The 17,665-nt window shown below is 42.6% G+C and overlaps 1 protein-coding gene across 2 annotated transcripts; it reads left to right on the top strand.

The window, feature by feature from the left end:
• Positions 1 to 1,786: 1,786 nt before the first annotated feature.
• On the top strand, positions 1,787 to 6,880 carry LOC111978106 (zinc finger protein 883-like). 2 transcript variants are annotated; one of them, XM_024007922.2, is made up of 3 exons: positions 1,787 to 1,975; positions 2,946 to 3,019; positions 3,145 to 6,880. In XM_024007922.2, exon 3 carries the CDS (start codon positions 3,230 to 3,232, stop codon positions 4,643 to 4,645), a length of 1,416 nt encoding a protein of 471 aa, XP_023863690.1. In that variant the 5' UTR covers positions 1,787 to 1,975; positions 2,946 to 3,019; positions 3,145 to 3,229; the 3' UTR covers positions 4,646 to 6,880. The 2 variants fall into 2 exon arrangements, with proteins under 2 accessions (XP_023863690.1, XP_023863688.1); XM_024007920.2 differs by lacking the exon at positions 2,946 to 3,019.
• The last annotated feature ends 10,785 nt before the right edge of the window (positions 6,881 to 17,665 follow it).

The raw sequence follows: 17,665 nt of genomic DNA, 5'->3' as shown, positions 1-17,665 counted from the left end.
CCTGAATGCTGATTGGTTAAAAACGCATCCCAGCCGGTGTCTATTCCACAAATTACTATCCGCTAAATCTATGACGTATAAATGCCTATTTACTCTGTTCCATTTGACTGCGCAATCGACTGTCTCATCAACCCAGACAGGGACATTATTAACTTGATCTCCACTATTAAAAAAAAGCATCATCTCACATTTCTTTTAGACTAACATTTAGTTTAGCAGCGGAGATTTGTATAAACCTTACTGTCTGTCTCTCCGACATTTGCAGCATTGTTTCAATGTTAAAATCTCCAACTGCCCCATAGTAATGAACGTGTAGGGGTCAGGACGAGAGAGGCAGGCAGCGTTTCTCAGTCAGTCGAAATCATGAATCAGTTGGCATCATTTTATGAATATATAAAGAAATGAATTGAAAAAAAGTCAAACGAAACGAAGTGCAGATATTTGCAGTCTTTCCAACTTCAGTTTGAAGTTGTTAGATGTGTTGTTGGTTAGTTTCTCTGAACAACAGTGTCCTGACGAGAGAGCACATTCATACAGGCTCAATAACGAGAGTAGGAGACAAAACAAGATTTCCACTGTAATACAACAGCCTCCAAGGGTGAAAAAAGCTAGATGAATTCATCCTAACTGGAACTCACGTGTGTAAGATATATTGGATCCACGTACCAGTTACTGCCTGAGGAAAGAAAAAAACAGACAGTCAACTGGAGCTCATGGCCACAACAAACAACTCAGATTGAGTTGTATTATTTGTCCATATCAGATTGACAAACAATTTACATGGGACACCGGCGAGTTCAGTGTTTGAATATTCTGGCGAGGCTCCACTAAATATGCTAAAATCACATATACACTTGATGACCAGAAACATCAACAGGTGGGTCCAGTAAGGGTGGTTCTAGCTAAAACCTCCCTTAATCTTCCTTGATCCACCTGATTCCCTAAATATTCAAACACTGAACTCGCAGGACCCCGGCGTCCCATGTAAATCGTTTGTTAACCTGCTATGGACAAATTATGCAATTCAAACTGAGCTGTCTTGTGGCCATGAGCATCAGGTGACTTTTGTCCAAGTTTTCTAAACTTGTGTGAGACTGTCTTCCTTCCTTAGCTAGCTACTTTAACTCTACTTTAAAGGAATTATTAGCGCAACTACTGTAGCTAGGAAAAGGTAGCTAGGTGGCTTGCAACGGATGACTAGCCTATAAACCAGCGATTCTGGTGACCCAGGCTTTGTTAACTAGCTATATTGATTAGCTAGCACTACCTCGTCTTGTTTCTGGCTATCTTAACGTTAGTTAATTAGCTTCTATCTGAGTAGCACTGAATAGTTAGCTGCTTTGACATTCGGTGTACTACTGGTTTCTCAACTCCGACCCAGTCAAATAAGTTACATGTCGTTACAGTGACAGCTAGCTAGTAGCATACTTGTTGTTGACATCCAAAACATGACACATCATCACTCAAAAAGTCGTAAAGACAAGAACGACGTCCTGTGTTTGGATCGACAATAAATCTGAAATTAGATGGTTAGAATGGAAAGGGTGAATGCAATTACTCTTATTTAACAATCGAACTTTGAAATTGTATCTTTGCACGTAATGGACAGTAGACGAATAATTCGACAGTTTAAATAAACTGTTCACTACAGTTTTCACGACACCCTGTGCTTGGTAACTATGTCCTGTCCAGTGATTGGTCCTCTCTGGTGCATTGCCCAATGAAATTCGAGATTTGCATGCTGCGCAGGAGCGGTATAGCGCATCGATTTAAAATGCATGTGGCTAGCTAGCTAGTCACACACTGTCCTTCAACGCTTTAAGACAATCCATAGTATTTAAAATCAGTGATGATACGCAGCCATTGCCTAGGCTCGACATTCATGAGGACGCTGGTTGTGAACTGACAGAGGTGCGGCAGAATCGACTCATTTCGTCGAGGGTCAAGACAACGAATCTAAAAGGATAAAAGCCCGGTAAATACTAATCTCGAGACCATTAAGCTTGCGCCATCGCTTAATTCGGTATAGCTAATTGTTCATACGTCAAATTTGGCTACATAACCTGCCTTATAATCACAACACCGACAATACAATAACGTCTTGGTTATTTATGCCAAATATAGCCAGCTTGCCATTATCTATTGAGCATATTATGCCGGGTGATGTGCTCAGCCACGGTTTGATGGTAATTCCTGTAAAAAAATTAACAAATGTCCATCTCGTAACGAGGGTACTTCTGATGAAAGAATTTGCTGTGGACAATCCTATGAAGCCAGCCCTGGAGCGTTGGCTCTCGTTTTATGCCCTCCTCAAGCTGCATGTGTCATCGATGCTGGATTTGACCCTGTCAACCCGCCAAGATTTACATGATCAGTGACTAGACATGTACATTGTTTAATGTATTATGCTTTCTATGATCTGTACTATGCACCTTGGTCGATAGAGAAAGATTTGTTTGAGAAAATCTATAGAATAATGCACGATTACGGGGGGAAAAACATGGTTTATGCTCAGCGCTATTTTTATGGCGGGCAGAATGAATTCGTTTTAGCCAGAGAGCCTTCTTAGATAATCCTAGAGAATGAATAAAACATACATTGTACTAGCAAATATCTTTGGTCGATGTAGTTTTGAGATGTCATTTTGGGATTTGTGAGTGTTTTAGACACAATACATACTGTCTCCTGTCTGTTGTAGGCGGCCTTTTAGCTACAGCCCATTTAATCCCCTCCCATGATGCATTGTGCTCATCCCAGTCCCTACTGTATTTCCTGTTTATTGTTGCTGCTTTGTCTGGTAATTTTCTTTCGTCCTCAAATGTAGTATATTTACTCACATTTTCTAATTACTAATAATTTCTGGTGTTTTGCTCAAGCTCATACAACCGTTTAACGTAGCACCACTCCTACTGAAGCAATGTCGTTTTTTGTTTAATTTTCTCCAGTCAACGTAATGCAAAGCACTTCCTCGGTTGATTTGCACACAATTCAACTCCACGTTTCGATAGTGAAAGTACAAGTATGTCAATGTTTTTATCTGTGATTTTCAAAGGTATTTTGTTTATGTGTAATATTATTGGATGTGGTGTTCATTTGTTATGATGTCAAAAAACAGTTTTTACTTTTTTTCTCTCTTTCTTTTAGGCGTGGTGGAGTCTTATTGTTACATTGACCCTGTAATTCCAACGAGACCAAAAGTTACACACATTGACATTTGGGGTTTGCTCCAATGGAGGGCTCTGAGACTGACTTTACTTCGTCTGAACCGGATGCACTTGGGGCAGACTTCATCACAGTGGAATTGGATACCCAACCCATAGAATATGTTGTCAAGTGGGCCGAGGTCGGGTCCAAGTTCACAATATCCTGTGTGAAAAAGGAGGCGGACGAGGGGTCTGGCCTAAATCTGGAGCATGTGAAGGCAGAGCCAGACGAGCCCTTCTTTGCACAGTATGAAGAGGAGTTCACTGGCTGTGAGATAGCAGAACAGAGTGTTGTAGTAAAGACGGACGACTCGGATGAGGATGACCACACTGAGCCAGGGAGTAGCCAGCTGGTTCCTGTTGGAGATGGCTCTGATTCGGGCTCAGAGAAATGGGAATATATCTCACCAGGGGGATACTACAGCTGCAACTACTGTGGGAAATGCTACAGTCATTCCTCAAGCCTATCAAGACACCAACAATTGCACACAGGAAAGGCACCCCCACCCCCAAACAAGCAAACAGATACAGGGTCAGGTGAGGGGAACAAATACAAATGCACGCAGTGTGCAATGCGATTCAAAAGCAGAAGAGCTCTCGGAACTCACCTGAGAACACATCGGGGCATGAGAGTTTACCCATGCAACATCTGTGGGAAGGATTTTAACCACAGCTCCAGTTTGTCGCGTCATAGGCTCATCCACAAAAAAGGGAAGGGTATTCCCTCTGGTGTCATACCCGCTGAAATCAGTTATGTCCGCCGCCCACCTGGCAGCAGGAATAAGAAGAAGCAGGCTGAGAAGAAGATCCCTGGCGAAAAGAAGATCCCTGGCGAAAAGAAGTTCCCTATCAGGAAGAACCTCTCTGGAGAGAAGTTCTACGCGTGTACACAATGTGATATGACCTTCAAGAACTCCATTGGCCTCTCAAAACACCAGGTCTCTCATGTCAAGGACCTGCTTAATAACTATGCCCATGGTAAAGACGGTCTTACCAAGTCCTCTGACTTGAAAATACGCCTCAAGTTGTGCTCGAGGGACAAACCCAACTTCTACACCCTCTGTAAGAAGAACAAGCGATCAAGAGCTGCCAAGCGCCAGCGCCAAGCATCGGTCTCTGAGGAAGAGGAAGGACCATATGCATGCGAGCAGTGTGACAAGCGCTTCAGCCAAGTGCAGAGCCTCGCCAGGCACCAGCAAATGCACAAGGGAGACAACAAGTTCAGCTGCTCTTACTGTAAAAAGACCTTCACCAGGTTGTCCAACCTCCACCACCATGAGAGATCTCACTCCACAGGGGGGAAGTACGAATGCACAACCTGCAGCAAGACATTTGTGCACTCGTCCAGCTACTCCAGGCACAAGCGGCAGCACGCAGAGGAGGAGGCCCGCCAGCGGAAGGGCATAGATGAGATGGAGCCACTTGATTCAGACTCTGAGTGAGCGCAGTCGTGGTCTGCTCTTGACTGCCCACACACAGCTGTCAAAACTCTGGGTTTCAGGGGTTGGGAGTTTTGGGGGGATTTTGTTTGGGACTGGAATTGGCTTTACTCTGAGTATATAAAGTGTGTAATGACTTATGTTTGTATGGTATCAGCAAATTGGATCTTGGGATGGGGTTAGGAATTTGGGTTCATTTTGAGTGAGATTCCTCACCCCCTTCCCCCTCACACACATACACATTTTACCTAAATTGCACTGACAATGTTGTCCTCTGCTGCTCATGCAAAACATATTTTGATTTATTTTGTTGAAATTCCCTTTTGGCCATGGTTAGTTACAGGTTTAGGGTAAAAGTGTTGCTAGAGTCTCGCCAGCTGTGTAGTATATCAGCCATGTCAAGATATCACCCTTACCACACACACATCAGAAAACTGCTATAAAATGCTTCTGATATCGAGTATACCCCCTTTTCTGTATGTAATCGTATTTTTTTTTTAAATCTCTGATGTGACAAAGGGTCAAAATGAAAACCTTGCCATCAAACTAAATCCGGATTTGACCTCAGGGGATTAATCTGATGTCTGCACTACGCCACATACAGTCCCTGATTCAATCAAGCTTCTATGGTTTAGCCTCCGATTTGTATCTGTTCATTCAAGTAATCTCTGATGCTGAAAAAACAACAATCAAAACGATGAAGAACTTTGAGGAAAAAAACAAAGGAAGCTTGATTGAATCCAGGCATCGCTAATTATTACTCCTTCAATCAGAAAACTGCGTTCTTTTCCCGTCCCCTACTCAACATCACTTGATTAACGATCTTAATGACACACAGTGGTGAAATGAAAAGACAATATTTATTTCTACATGTTTGGGATAATTGATTTGTATCTTTTTTGTTGTTGAAAACTGCTAGTGTTGAGTGATCAACCAAGTTCTCAATTAGTTTTATTCTACTACACAGTGTTCAGATGAATGTTCAGATTGTTGATGTAAGGATTTGTCCAAATATTAAGTCCAGTCAGATCCTTAGAACTTGAATATGCTATATTTGATATTTGTCAACATATACTGCAATTACCACAACGTATACAACTGTGACTCCATATATATGTATGCATGATGAATATAACATGAGAATAGTTTACAATATATGTCGTTTTTACATCTGCTGTTCCTGTGTGTGTAAAGCATTGCTTTTGTGAAAGTGAGAATAATTGAGATATTTAATAATATGTGCAGTGCATTTTGACAAAAACATTCAAATATTCCTGGGATTAGGGATTAATATTTTGTTCAAGTATTTGTTTATTGAGGTTGTAGGGGAAACTGCACAACTTATTTATGAATTGGGAACAAAGGTGCAATTGAAATGGTAGTGAATGTGATTCACGTCAATGGCCATCGCTGAAAACACCTTTTAGGTGGCAACACCTTCCGCATTTGCCCCCAAAGTTCCACCTTTTCAGGTGTACCTTTCAAAATCGATTACCATTCACAGAAATATTATCAAGTGCTGTCAACTACTTACTGTGTATCTCCATAATGCTTGTATACATGCATAGCCAGATGGATGTTCTTTTCCAGCTAAACTGTTCAATAATCTGTTGAAAGTGCTTAACTAGTCACCTGTTCTATGTTTTGCATTTGCTTTAAGCACAACCAGGGTACTCTGAACAATGATCAACACTTGACTTTGTGAATACCATTTACTGTTTGAATAGTTTTTTTATTTGTGACTTCTAACCTCTATTTCTTTGAGTGTTTGAAAATGACACATAGGGAAAGTGTAGTGGCATGTATCAAGCACAGACCCAGTCTATTGCACCCACAATGATAATTGAAGATGGAACAATTATGATAAAGGCTTGGTACTTTCCCTGTATTTCTGTTAGTAAATGTTTTTTTGTTTGTTTGTTTTTGAAGAGCTAGATTCCCCTGTTTCCCTTAAACCTTAGTTGAGTCGGGTTAAATAGTTTTGCATTTTTTGTTTGTGGTTCTGGCCTTTTTCTCCAATGGCAAACGTTCTTCTCTCTTATTTTTCAGCAATCTCAGCTTTTTGAATTCTGAAACTCATATTGTTTTCTTTTTCGCTGTCATTATTTCATTTTTTGATGCAGCGGACCTACATCCTATAGAGTGGTGTATGTTTTTTGTATTGTGTTTGCCATTAGAATACAGTTGACATGTTTTGTCTTGCGTTTTGGTAATAAACCTTTCATGAAAAAAATGGTCCATGATGTCCTGGATCTGTTTTGAGAACGTGTAGGCCTATGGTGGATTTCAGAATATTGGAACTGCTAAATCAGTAAAGTGATCACAACTCAATTGTGCTTTACCACTATTCAGTTGTAGTTTGACTTCAGCGAGACTATTAATAAAGTACAACTGTCCAGTTGCTGTTGGTAATTCACCATGTGATTTTAAAGTCCCCCACTAGATGGCAGCAAAACACTTCAAATCACCACACAGCATGACCTGTTACAGAAACGGAAGACTTGTCAATGTTTTGAAGAGTTATCTTCCTTTTTTAAGAAATTGAATTCAATTGTTAGAATTGTTTTTTTGCACAGATTTTATTTATCGGGTCATCTATTCACATTTAAGACAATCCATAAAAATTGTGATTGGTGTACTGACTAAGGGCACTATTCAATCCGCATTGTGTAAATTCAGTTTTACAGCGTAATTTAAAGGGAACGTTTCCACTTTAGGAGAGACTGCATTCATGGTAAACACTGCATATGTCGGCTCAATTAGGAATTCCCTTTACATTTCTATCTCGGAATCTGTAACGCTTCAGCTTTACAGATTGGATCGAGCCCTAACTCCACTTTTCTTTATCTGCTGCCCAGAATATCTCACAGGGTCATAAAAAGATGCATTCAAGGTATTTGTCACACAGCCTGAAATCTAGAACCTGTTTTGCTTATATTCCACTCCTTGTACTCTGTGTCATTACCAAACATGTCCCGCATGACAAGGAGTGGAATGATAGCTAAACAGACTGGTACAAGCTCAACTCAGCAAAAAAAGAAACGTCCCTTTTTCAGGTCCCTGTCTTTTAAAGATAATTTGTAAAAATCCAAATAACTTCACAGATCTTCATTGTAAAGGGTTTAAACACTGTTTCCCATTTTTGTTCAATGAACCATAAACAATTAATGAACATGCACCTGTGGAACGGTCGTTAAGACACTAACAGCTTACAGACGGTAGGCAGTTAAGGTCACAGTTATATCAATTTAGGACACTAAAGAGGCCTTTCTACTGACTCTGAAAAACAACAAAAGAAAGATGCCCAGGGTCCCTGCTCATCTGCGTGAACATGAATTAGGCATGCTGCAAGGGGGCATGAGAACTGCAAATGTGGCCAGGGCAATAAATTGCAATGTCCGTACTGTGAGACGCCTAAGACAGCGCTACAGGGAGATAGGACGGACAGCTGATTGTCCTCGCAGTGGCAGACCACGTGTAACAACACCTGCACAGGATCGGTACATCCGAACATCACACCTGGGGGACAGGTATAGGATGGCAACAACAACTGCCCGCGTTACACCAGGAAAGCACAATCCCTCCATCAGTGCTCAGACTGTCTGCAATAGGCTGAGAGAGGCTGGACTGAGGGCTTGTAGGCCTGTTGTAAGGCAGGTCCTCACCAGACATCACCGGCAACAACGTCGCCTATGGGCACAAACCCACCGTCTCTGGACCAGACAGAACTGGCAAAAAGTGCTCTTTGACAAGTCACGGTTTTGTCTCACCAGGGGTGATGGTCAGATTCGCGTTTATCGCCGAAGGAATTAGCGTTACATAGAGGCCTGTACTCTGGAGCGTGATCGATTTGGAGGTGGAGGTCCGTCATGGTCTGGGGCGGTGTGTCAGCATCCTGACATGACCCTCCAGCATGCCAATGCCACTAGCCACACTGCTCGTTCTGTACGTGATGTCCTGCAATACAGGAATGTCAGTGTTCTGCCATGGCCAGCGAAGATCCCGGATCTCAATCCTATTGAGCACGTCTGGGACCTGATGGATCGAAGGGTGAGGGCTAGGGCCATTCCCCCCAGAAATGTCCAGGAACTTTCAGGTGCCTTGGTGAAAGAGTGGGGTAACATCTCACAGCAAGAACTGGAACATTTGGTACAGTCCATGAGGAGGAGATGCACTGCAGAACTTAATGCAGCTGGTGGCCACACCAGATACTGACTGTTACTTTTGATTTTGAACCCCCCTTTGTTCAGGGACACATTATTCCATTTCTGTTAGTCACATGTCTGTGGAACTTGTTCAGTTTATGCCTCGGTTGTTGAATCTTGTTATGTTCATACAAATATTTAGTGGCCTTCTATGCAGAGTTGCAAAGAAAAAGATATATCTCAGACTGGCCAATAAAAAGAAAAGATTAAGATGCGCAAAAGAACACAGACACTGGACAGAGGAGCTCTGCCTAGAAGACCAGCATCCCTATTGAGACTGTAATCGAACACACAAATGCTGATGCTCCAGACACTCAACTAGTCTAAAGAAGGACAGTTTTATTGCTTCTTTAATCAGAGCAACAGTTTTCAGCTGCGCTAACATAATTTCAAAATGTTTTTCTAATGATCAATTTGCCTTTTAAAATTATAAACTTGGATTAGCTAACACAACGTGCCATTGGAACACAGGAGTGATGGTTGCTGATATTGGGCCTCTGTACGCCTATGCAGATAGTCCATAAAAAATATCCCTTTTCCAGCTACAATAGACATTTACAACTTTAACAATGTCTACACTGTATTTCTGATCAATTTGATGTTATTTTAATGGACAAAAAATGTGCTTTTCTTTCAAAAACATGGACATTTCTAAGTGACCCCACTAACTTTTGAACAGTAGTGTACATCACAGCATAGTTGAAACATATATGGTGCGTAGATGGTTGAGGGGAACTGTGGGGGGATCTTGGATGGTTGGTGGCCTGGCGGTTGGGAGCTTGGGCTGGTGGCCGAGAGGTCGCTGGTTTGGGTCCCCGATTCGACTGGGTGGGGAATCTGTCCTTGTGCCCTTGGGTGGGGCGCTTGACCCTGATTGCTCCTGTGGGTCGCACTGGATGGGAGTGTCTGCTAGATGACTGAATGTAATGGGCGCCGAAGACGTGGATGTCGATTAAGGCAGCCCCCCACACCTCTGTTTCAGAGGGGTTGGGTTAAATGCGGAAGACATTTCAGTTGAAGGCATTCAGTTGTACAACTGACTAGGTATCCCCCTTTCCCTTTCACTAATGTAAATGTTGAGCGGCTTCACTGCAGGAAGATTGTATGTTTTGAAATTCAATAAAATAAATACAAATAAAAGTTCAACTGTAATGTGTAGTATTGGATTTGCCCCAAACATAACAGTTTCTATTCAGGACAAAAAGTTAATTGCTTTGCCACTTTTTTTCCCAGTATTTTTTTACACTGTCAATTATTAGTGTTGCGGCGTAACTATAATGTTGTTGATCCATTCTCAGTCTCAGTTTTCTCCTATCACAGCCATTAAACTCTGTAACTGTTTTAAAGTCACCATTGGAAATTCCTAAACAGTTTCCTTCCTCTCCAGCAACTGAGTTAGGAAGGACGCCTGTATCTTTGTAGTGACTGGGTATATTTATACACCATCCAAGGTGTAATTAATAACATCACCATGCTCAACAGGGTATTCAATGTCTGCTTTTTTTTACCTTTATTTAAGGTTAAGAACAAATTCTCATTTATATATTCTTATTTTTACCCATATACCAATAGGTGCCCTTCTTTGCGAGGCTTCGTGGTTGAATCTGTGTTTGAAATTCACTGCTCAACTGAGGGACCTTACAGATAATTGTATGTGTGGGGTACAGAGATGAGGTAGTCATTCCAAAATCGTGTTAAACACTATTGCACACAGAGTGAGTCTATGAAACTTATGTGACTTGTTCAGCAAATGTTAACTCCTGAACTTATTTAGGCTTGCCATAACAAAATCGGTTGAATACTTATTTCTCAAGACATTTCAACTTTTCATGTTTAATTCATTTGTAAAAAATTTGAAAAACATAATTCCACTTTGACATTATGGGGTATTGTGTGTAGGCCAGTGACAAAACATCTCCATTTTAAATTCAGGCTGTAACACAACAAAATGTGGAAAAAGTCAAGGTATGCGAATACCCTCTGAAGGCACTGTAGATTCATGTCTGTTACATAAATATTAAGTAAAAGTGTATGTATTTATATATGGGCACAGCTTATCAGACAACAACCTCTGTCACATTTAGCAGGCAGACAGCAATTTAAATCAAACAACTTTTGCGCACTTAAACCTCTAGGGGACCCACACAGCCCAGAAAAGTGCTCCTCTTTTTCTGTCGGGCTACTCTACAATCACTCGAGATGGAGGGGTGAAGGAATTTGTAAGGACAGAGAAAGAGAGAGAGTGGGAGGGGAAAAAAGAGTTTCTATTAGAATTCAGGATTTGCAGCTGTGGAGTTTCTGGGCCCTCAAAGTGAGCCAATAACATTTGCCATTGTTGCCAGGCTAGAGGACTCAGACTTCCTGGCAACCCCAAACTAAATTACCCAGGCTTTTCTGTGGGCCTAGAAACGAGCTCTCTGTTCCGCAAACAAAAAGGGCATTGAGACGAGGGGAGAGATGGCCTCCCGGGCTCCTGAAAAGCCAACTCCGAGCCAATGAATGAAGGCAGAGGGCTCCCTCTATGAGAACGGCTGTGGGAAATGGTAGTGATGTCATTATGAATGCATTTCTGAATGTTTTTGTTGCTTGCTTCTTCTCTCTGCCCGAAACCCCCCACCCCACTGTTCCCTTCCTGTCTCATTATTGGGAGCCGACCAATGAAAAAAAAAAAAAAGTTAAAGCCCAGTCCCTGGGACCCCAGTGGGGCACGGTCTCTATGGAAACGAGAACACAGTGCTGTAGGTCGTCAGTTCCTCTTTGAGACCAGTGTGGAGGACATGAGGAGGAGAGGGTGTGTGAGAGAGAGAGAGGGGGTCGGATCAGCAAGAATTTGGACACCTTGAAAACAAATTTGTAAGCCCTCATTTATGGGCCTTTTCTTAAAAACAAAAGAGTTTTAAGTCAGATCCAGCATGTGCTCACTCAGGGCTCGGTGTGGAGTGGTATACAGACAGACCTATTCATTCACTTCCCTCATTTAATACTGAATGCTACTTGTTACCACATGACAGTAGAGAAACAGAAAATGTATGTTTTTGAATCATAATCCCCTTTACATCACCAAGTACATTTAATACACATATTTTACTAGGTGATATGGTGCTGCTAGTGATCGACAACATTTACAGACAGAATACAGACAGCGGAGTTTCAACAAAGTGTACATACATTATATACAACTAGGTAGAGTGAGCACAGAGCTATTAGAGAATGAGCAGATATACACTCTATAGTGGGTATACGGTTGATATACAGAGTGCAATGCACTATAGTGCAGTTATTTTGTGTACAGTTCAGATATGGCTAGATGTGGTGTCCAGCATAGAGTACATAGTCCTTTAGTCTCTATGGGCCAGACGGCCAGTTGGCGGGAGGTTTTGGTCAGAAGTACATTTTTGGAGGAGGGGGTGACTGGAATGGGAGTGGTCAGCGATGATCGTTCCTGCACGCTTCCTTGCCCTGGAGTAGTGCAGGACCTCGATGGAGGGCAGGTTTGCAGCCAATGACCCTCTCTGCAGACCGGACAATCTGTTGCAGCTTGTCCTTGCAGCGGGCAGATGCAGACCCAAACCAGACGGTGATGGAGGAGGTGAGGATGGACTCAACGATTGATGCGTTAAACCGGATCAGGATCTGCTGATGTGCCTTCTTGGTGACCGTTGTGATGTTGTCCTCCCATTTGAGGTTGTGGGAGATGATGGTCCACGGGAATTTGAACGATTCAGCCATGCTAACAGCTGAGCCATTAATCTCGAGGGGGAGAGATGGTGGGGGGAGGGGGCGTTTTCTGAAGTCAACCACCATGATGAGACTGCACCTGGCCATAAGCCGGTCGACCTCTCCACGGCACATGGACTCATCGCCATTGGTGATGAGAACGACCACAGTGGAGTCATCTGCAAACTTGAGAAGTTTGACAGATGCGTTGTTGGAGGTGCAGTCATTGGTGTAGCGCAAGTAGAGTAGAGGTGAGAGCACGCATCCTTGCGGGGCTCCGGGGCTGAGGGATAAAGAGTCCGAAAGGTGTTTTCCCAGCTTCAGGTGTTGCGTCCTTTTGGTCAGGAAGTCAGTGGTCCACTGACAGATGGAGCTGGACACGTTCAATTGAAATAGTTTGTTTTGTAGCAGTTCCTTAATCATTCATTTTGATGTGTGCAATGACTGACATGCAGTGTTTTCCTTATCTTTTCCATTGACCTGTATTTATCTATACTTCTGACCGTCATCCATTCTTTGTTCCTCCGTGTCATCAACAAGTCCGCATGGTGTGATTGCAGTAATAATGCAAAACCTGTCTCCCCATTAACCTGGCTCACTCCCCACTCTCAACTCAATACCCTTACAGGCAGGAAGAACAAACAAACAACACACAGTTGAAGTCGGAAGTTTACATACACTTAGGTTGGAGTCATTAAAACTCTTTTTTTGAACCACTCCACAAATTTCTTGTTAACAAACTGTAGTTTTGCCAAGTCGGTTAGGACATCTACTTTCTGCATGACACAAGTCATTTTTCCAACAATTGTTTACAGAGAGATTATTTCACTTATAATTCACTGTATCACAATTCCAGTGGGTCAGAAGTTTACAGACACGAAGTTGACTGTGCCTTTAAACAGCTTGGAAAATTCCAGAAAATGATGACATGGCTTTAGAAGCTTCTGATAGGCTAATTGATATCATTTGAGTCAATTGGAGGTGTACCTGTGGATGTATTTCAATGCCTACCTTCAAACTCAGTGCCTCTTTGCTTGACATCATGGGAAAATCAAAAGAAATCAACCAAGACCTCAGAAAAAAATTGTAGACCTCCACAAGTCTGGTACATCCTTGGGGGCAATTTCCAAATGCCTGAAGGTACCACGTTCGTCTGTACAAACAATAGTACGCAAGTATAAACACCATGGGACCATGCAGCCGTCATACCGCTCAGGAAGGAGGTGCGTTCTGTCTCATAGAGATGAACGTATTTTGGTGCGAAAAGTGCAAATCAATCCCAGAAAAACAGCAAAGGACCTTGTGAAGATGCTGGAGGAAACAGGTACAAAAGTATCTATATCCACAGTAAAACGAGTCCTATATCGTCATAACCTGAAAGACCGCTCAGCAAGGAAGAAGCCACTGCTCCAAAGCCGCCATAAAAAAAGCCAGACTACGGTTTGCAACTGCACATGGGGACAAAGATCGTACTTTTTGGAGAAATGTCCTCTGGTCTGATGAAACAAAAATAGAACTGTTTGGCCATAATGACCATTGTTATGTTTGGAGGAAAAAGGGGGATGCTTGCAAGCCGAAGAACACCATCCCAACCGTGAAGCACGGGGGTGGCAGCATCATGTTGTGGGGCTGCTTTGCTGCTGGAGGGACTGGTGCACTTCACAAAATAGATGGCATCATGAGGAAATTATGTGGATATATTGAAGCAACATCTCAAGACATCAGTCAGGAAGTTAAAACTTGGTCGCAAATGGGTCTTCCAAATGGACAATGACTCCAAGCATACTGGCAAAATGGCTTAAGGACTACAAAGTCAAGATATTGGAGTGGCCATCACAAAGCCCTGACCTCAATAGTATAGAACATTTGTGGGCAGAACTGAAAAAGCGTGTGCGAGCAAGGAGGCCTACAATCCTGACTCAGTTACACCAGCTCTGTTAGGAGGAATGGGCCAATATTCACCCAACATATTGTGGGAAGCTTGTGGAAGGCTACCCGAAACGTTTGACCCATGTTAAACAATTTAAAGGCAATGCTACCAAATACTAATTGAGTGTATGTAAACTTCTGACCCATTGGGAATGTGATGAAAGTAATGAAAGCTTAAATAAATCATTCTCTCTACTATTATTTTGACATTTCACATTCTTAAAATAAAGTGGTGATCCTAACTGACCAAAGACAGGGAATTTTTACTAGGATTAAATGTCAGGAATTGTGAAAAACTGAGTTTAAATGTATTTGGCTAAGGCATATGTAAACTTCCGACTTCAACTGTATTACCCCCCCGTGTTATTTGCTTACTTAAATAGGTGGCGGTGCATTGTGCCAATCCCTGATATTTATGGCTCTATTCTGTCTGTATCGTTGAAATGTTACATATTGCGCGATGGAAATTTCAAGGTAATTTCCGGGTTGACCTTACATATGCAGCGTTTACCGTGAATGCAGTCTGCGCTAACGCGGGAACATTGACTTTACATTTCAATCACGCTGTAACGCTAAACTTCTGCGATACGGATGGGGTGAAAACTAGCAAGTGCCAAAAGGAAAAACTATTAGATATGTAAATAGCTCATTACTCACTCTCACAATCAAGTGGAACTTATTCCCTCTCATTTAGGTGATGTTTAGGCTACAACATCTCCCTGCAGCCACATTCAAATCAAAAGCTTGGCTAAATACGGAGAAGGGGAGCTCTGCTCAGCACACACTACACATGTACAGTCGTGGCCAAAGGTTTTGAGAATGTCACAAATATTAATTTTCACAAAGTCTGCTGCTTCAGTTTGTATGATGGCAATTTCCATATACTCCAGAATGTTATGAAGAGTGATCAGATGAATTGCAATTAATTGCAAAGTCCCTCTTTGCCATGCAAATGAACTGAATCCCCCCAAAAACATTTCCACTGCATTTCAACCCTGCCACAAAAGGACTCGCTGACATCATGTCAGTGATTCTCTCGTTAACACAGGTGTGAGTGTTGACGAGGACAAGGCTGGAGATCACTCTGTCATGCTGATTGAGTTTGAATAACAGACCGGAAGCTTCAAAAGGAGGGTGGTTTAATCATTGTTCTTCCTCTGTCAATCATGGTTACCTGCAAGGAAACACGTGCCGTCATCATTGCTTTGCACAAAAAGGGCTTCACAGGCAAGGATATTGCTGCCAGTAAGATTGCACCTAAATCAACCATTTATCAAATCATCAAGAACTTCAAGGAGAGCGGTTCAATTGTTGTGAAGAAGGCTTCAGGGTGCCCAAGAAAGTCCAGCTAGCGCCAGGACCGTCTCCTAAAGTTGATTCAGCTGCGGGATCGGGGCACCACCAGTACAGGAATGGCAGCAGGCAGGTGTGAGTGCATCTGCACGCACAGTGAGGCGAAGACTTTTGGAGGATGGCCTGGTGTTAAGAAGGGCAGCAAAGAAGCCACTTCTCTCCAGGAAAAATATCAGGGACAGACTGATATTCTGCAAAAGGTACAGGGATTGGACTGCTGAGGACTGGGGTAAAGTCATTTTCTCTGATGAATCCCCTTTCCAATTGTTTGGAAAAAAGCTTATCCAGAGAAGACAAGGTGAGCGCTACCATCAGTCCTGTGTCATGCCAACAGTAAAGCATCCTGAGACCATTCATGTGTGGGGTTGCTTCTCAGCCAAGGGAGGGGGCTCACTCACAATTTGCCTAAGAACACAGTCATGAATAAAGAATGGTACCAACACACCCTCCGAGAGCAACTTCTCCCAACCATCCAGGAACAGTTTGGTGACGAACAATGCCTTTTCCAGCATGATGGAGCACCTTGCCATAAGGAAAAAGTGATAACTAAGTGGCCCGGGGAACAAAACATCAATATTTTGGGTCCATGGCCAGGAAACTCCCCAGACCTTAATCCCATTGAGAACTTGTGGTCAATCCTCAAGTGGACAAGCAAAAACCCACAAATTCTGACAAACTCCAAGCATTGATTATGCAAGAATGGGCTGCCATCAGTCAGGATGTGGCCCAGAAGTTAATTGACATCATGTCAGGGCGGATTGCAGATGTCTTGAAAAAGAAGGGTCAACACTGCAAATATTGACTCTGTCACGCCCTGACCTTAGAGATCCTTTTTATGTCTCTATTTTGGTTTGGTCAGGGCGTGAGTTGGGGTGGGCATTCTATGTTTTGTTCTATGTTGTCCTTTTCTATGTGTTTGGCCTGGTATGGTTCCCAATCAGAGGCAGCTGTCAATCGTTGTCTCTGATTGAGAACCATACTTAGGTAGCCTGTTCCCACCTGTGTTTGTGGGTAGTTATTTTCTGTTGTGTGTCTGCACTAGCCAGAACTATTTCGGTCGTTCTCTTTGTTATTTTTGTTATTTCAGTGTTCATTAAATAAATATGGACACGTACCACGCTGCACCTTGGTCTCCTCCATTAGACGATCGTTACAGACTCTTTGCATCAACTTCATGTCATTGTCAATAAAAGCCTTTGAGACTTACGAAATGCTTGTAATTATACTTCAGTATTCCATAGTAACATCTGACAAAAATATCTAAAGACACTGAAGCAGCAAACTTTGTGAAAAGGTATATTTGTGTCATTCTCAAAACTTTTGGCCACGACTGTTGGTAACAGTGTTTCATGGCATTATTTTCCTCTTCACTCAGATGTGTTTCATTTGCTTTGGTTGGAGAACACAAAGGCAGTGAAGAAGGGCAACAACAGACGGAGAGGAAATCATTATAAAATACTGAAGTGAACTGAATACAGAGAATATTGAAAAGACTGCTGCGTTAAAACAACATTATCTCTGCCATAACGTTCAACTTTATTTTAAAAGAGCGTCCAGGGGACACATTTCAAAGACACTGTATGTCCATCACATAAGATAACAGAGGTAAGGATTGGTAATGGTACTATGGTATTGCCGCAATGCATCACTTTTCAGTTTTCCCAGCCGCCACCAGAAAGCTGACCAAGATCCCAGCCGGCGTCGACATGAAGGTCACAAGTGCTCTGCGCCTTCCTAAGGTGATCCCTGTGTGGCGGCTGAACGCCCTCCCAGGACTCTCTACCCAGTCCCCGAAAGCTCTGCTTTCATCCTCACTGCC

Source organism: Salvelinus sp. IW2-2015, linkage group LG18 (genome assembly GCF_002910315.2).
Source record: "Salvelinus sp. IW2-2015 linkage group LG18, ASM291031v2, whole genome shotgun sequence".
NCBI classification, from domain to species: Eukaryota; Metazoa; Chordata; class Actinopteri; order Salmoniformes; family Salmonidae; genus Salvelinus; species Salvelinus sp. IW2-2015.
Note: the sequence above shows the minus strand (reverse complement) of the source record. Positions and strands in the feature narration are given on the sequence as shown.

What these genes read in the sequence shown, in the direction of transcription:
- LOC111978106 (XM_024007920.2), top strand. Translation starts at nt 3,230, where the DNA reads ATGGAGGGCTCTGAGACTGACTTTACTTCGTCTGAACCGGATGCACTT.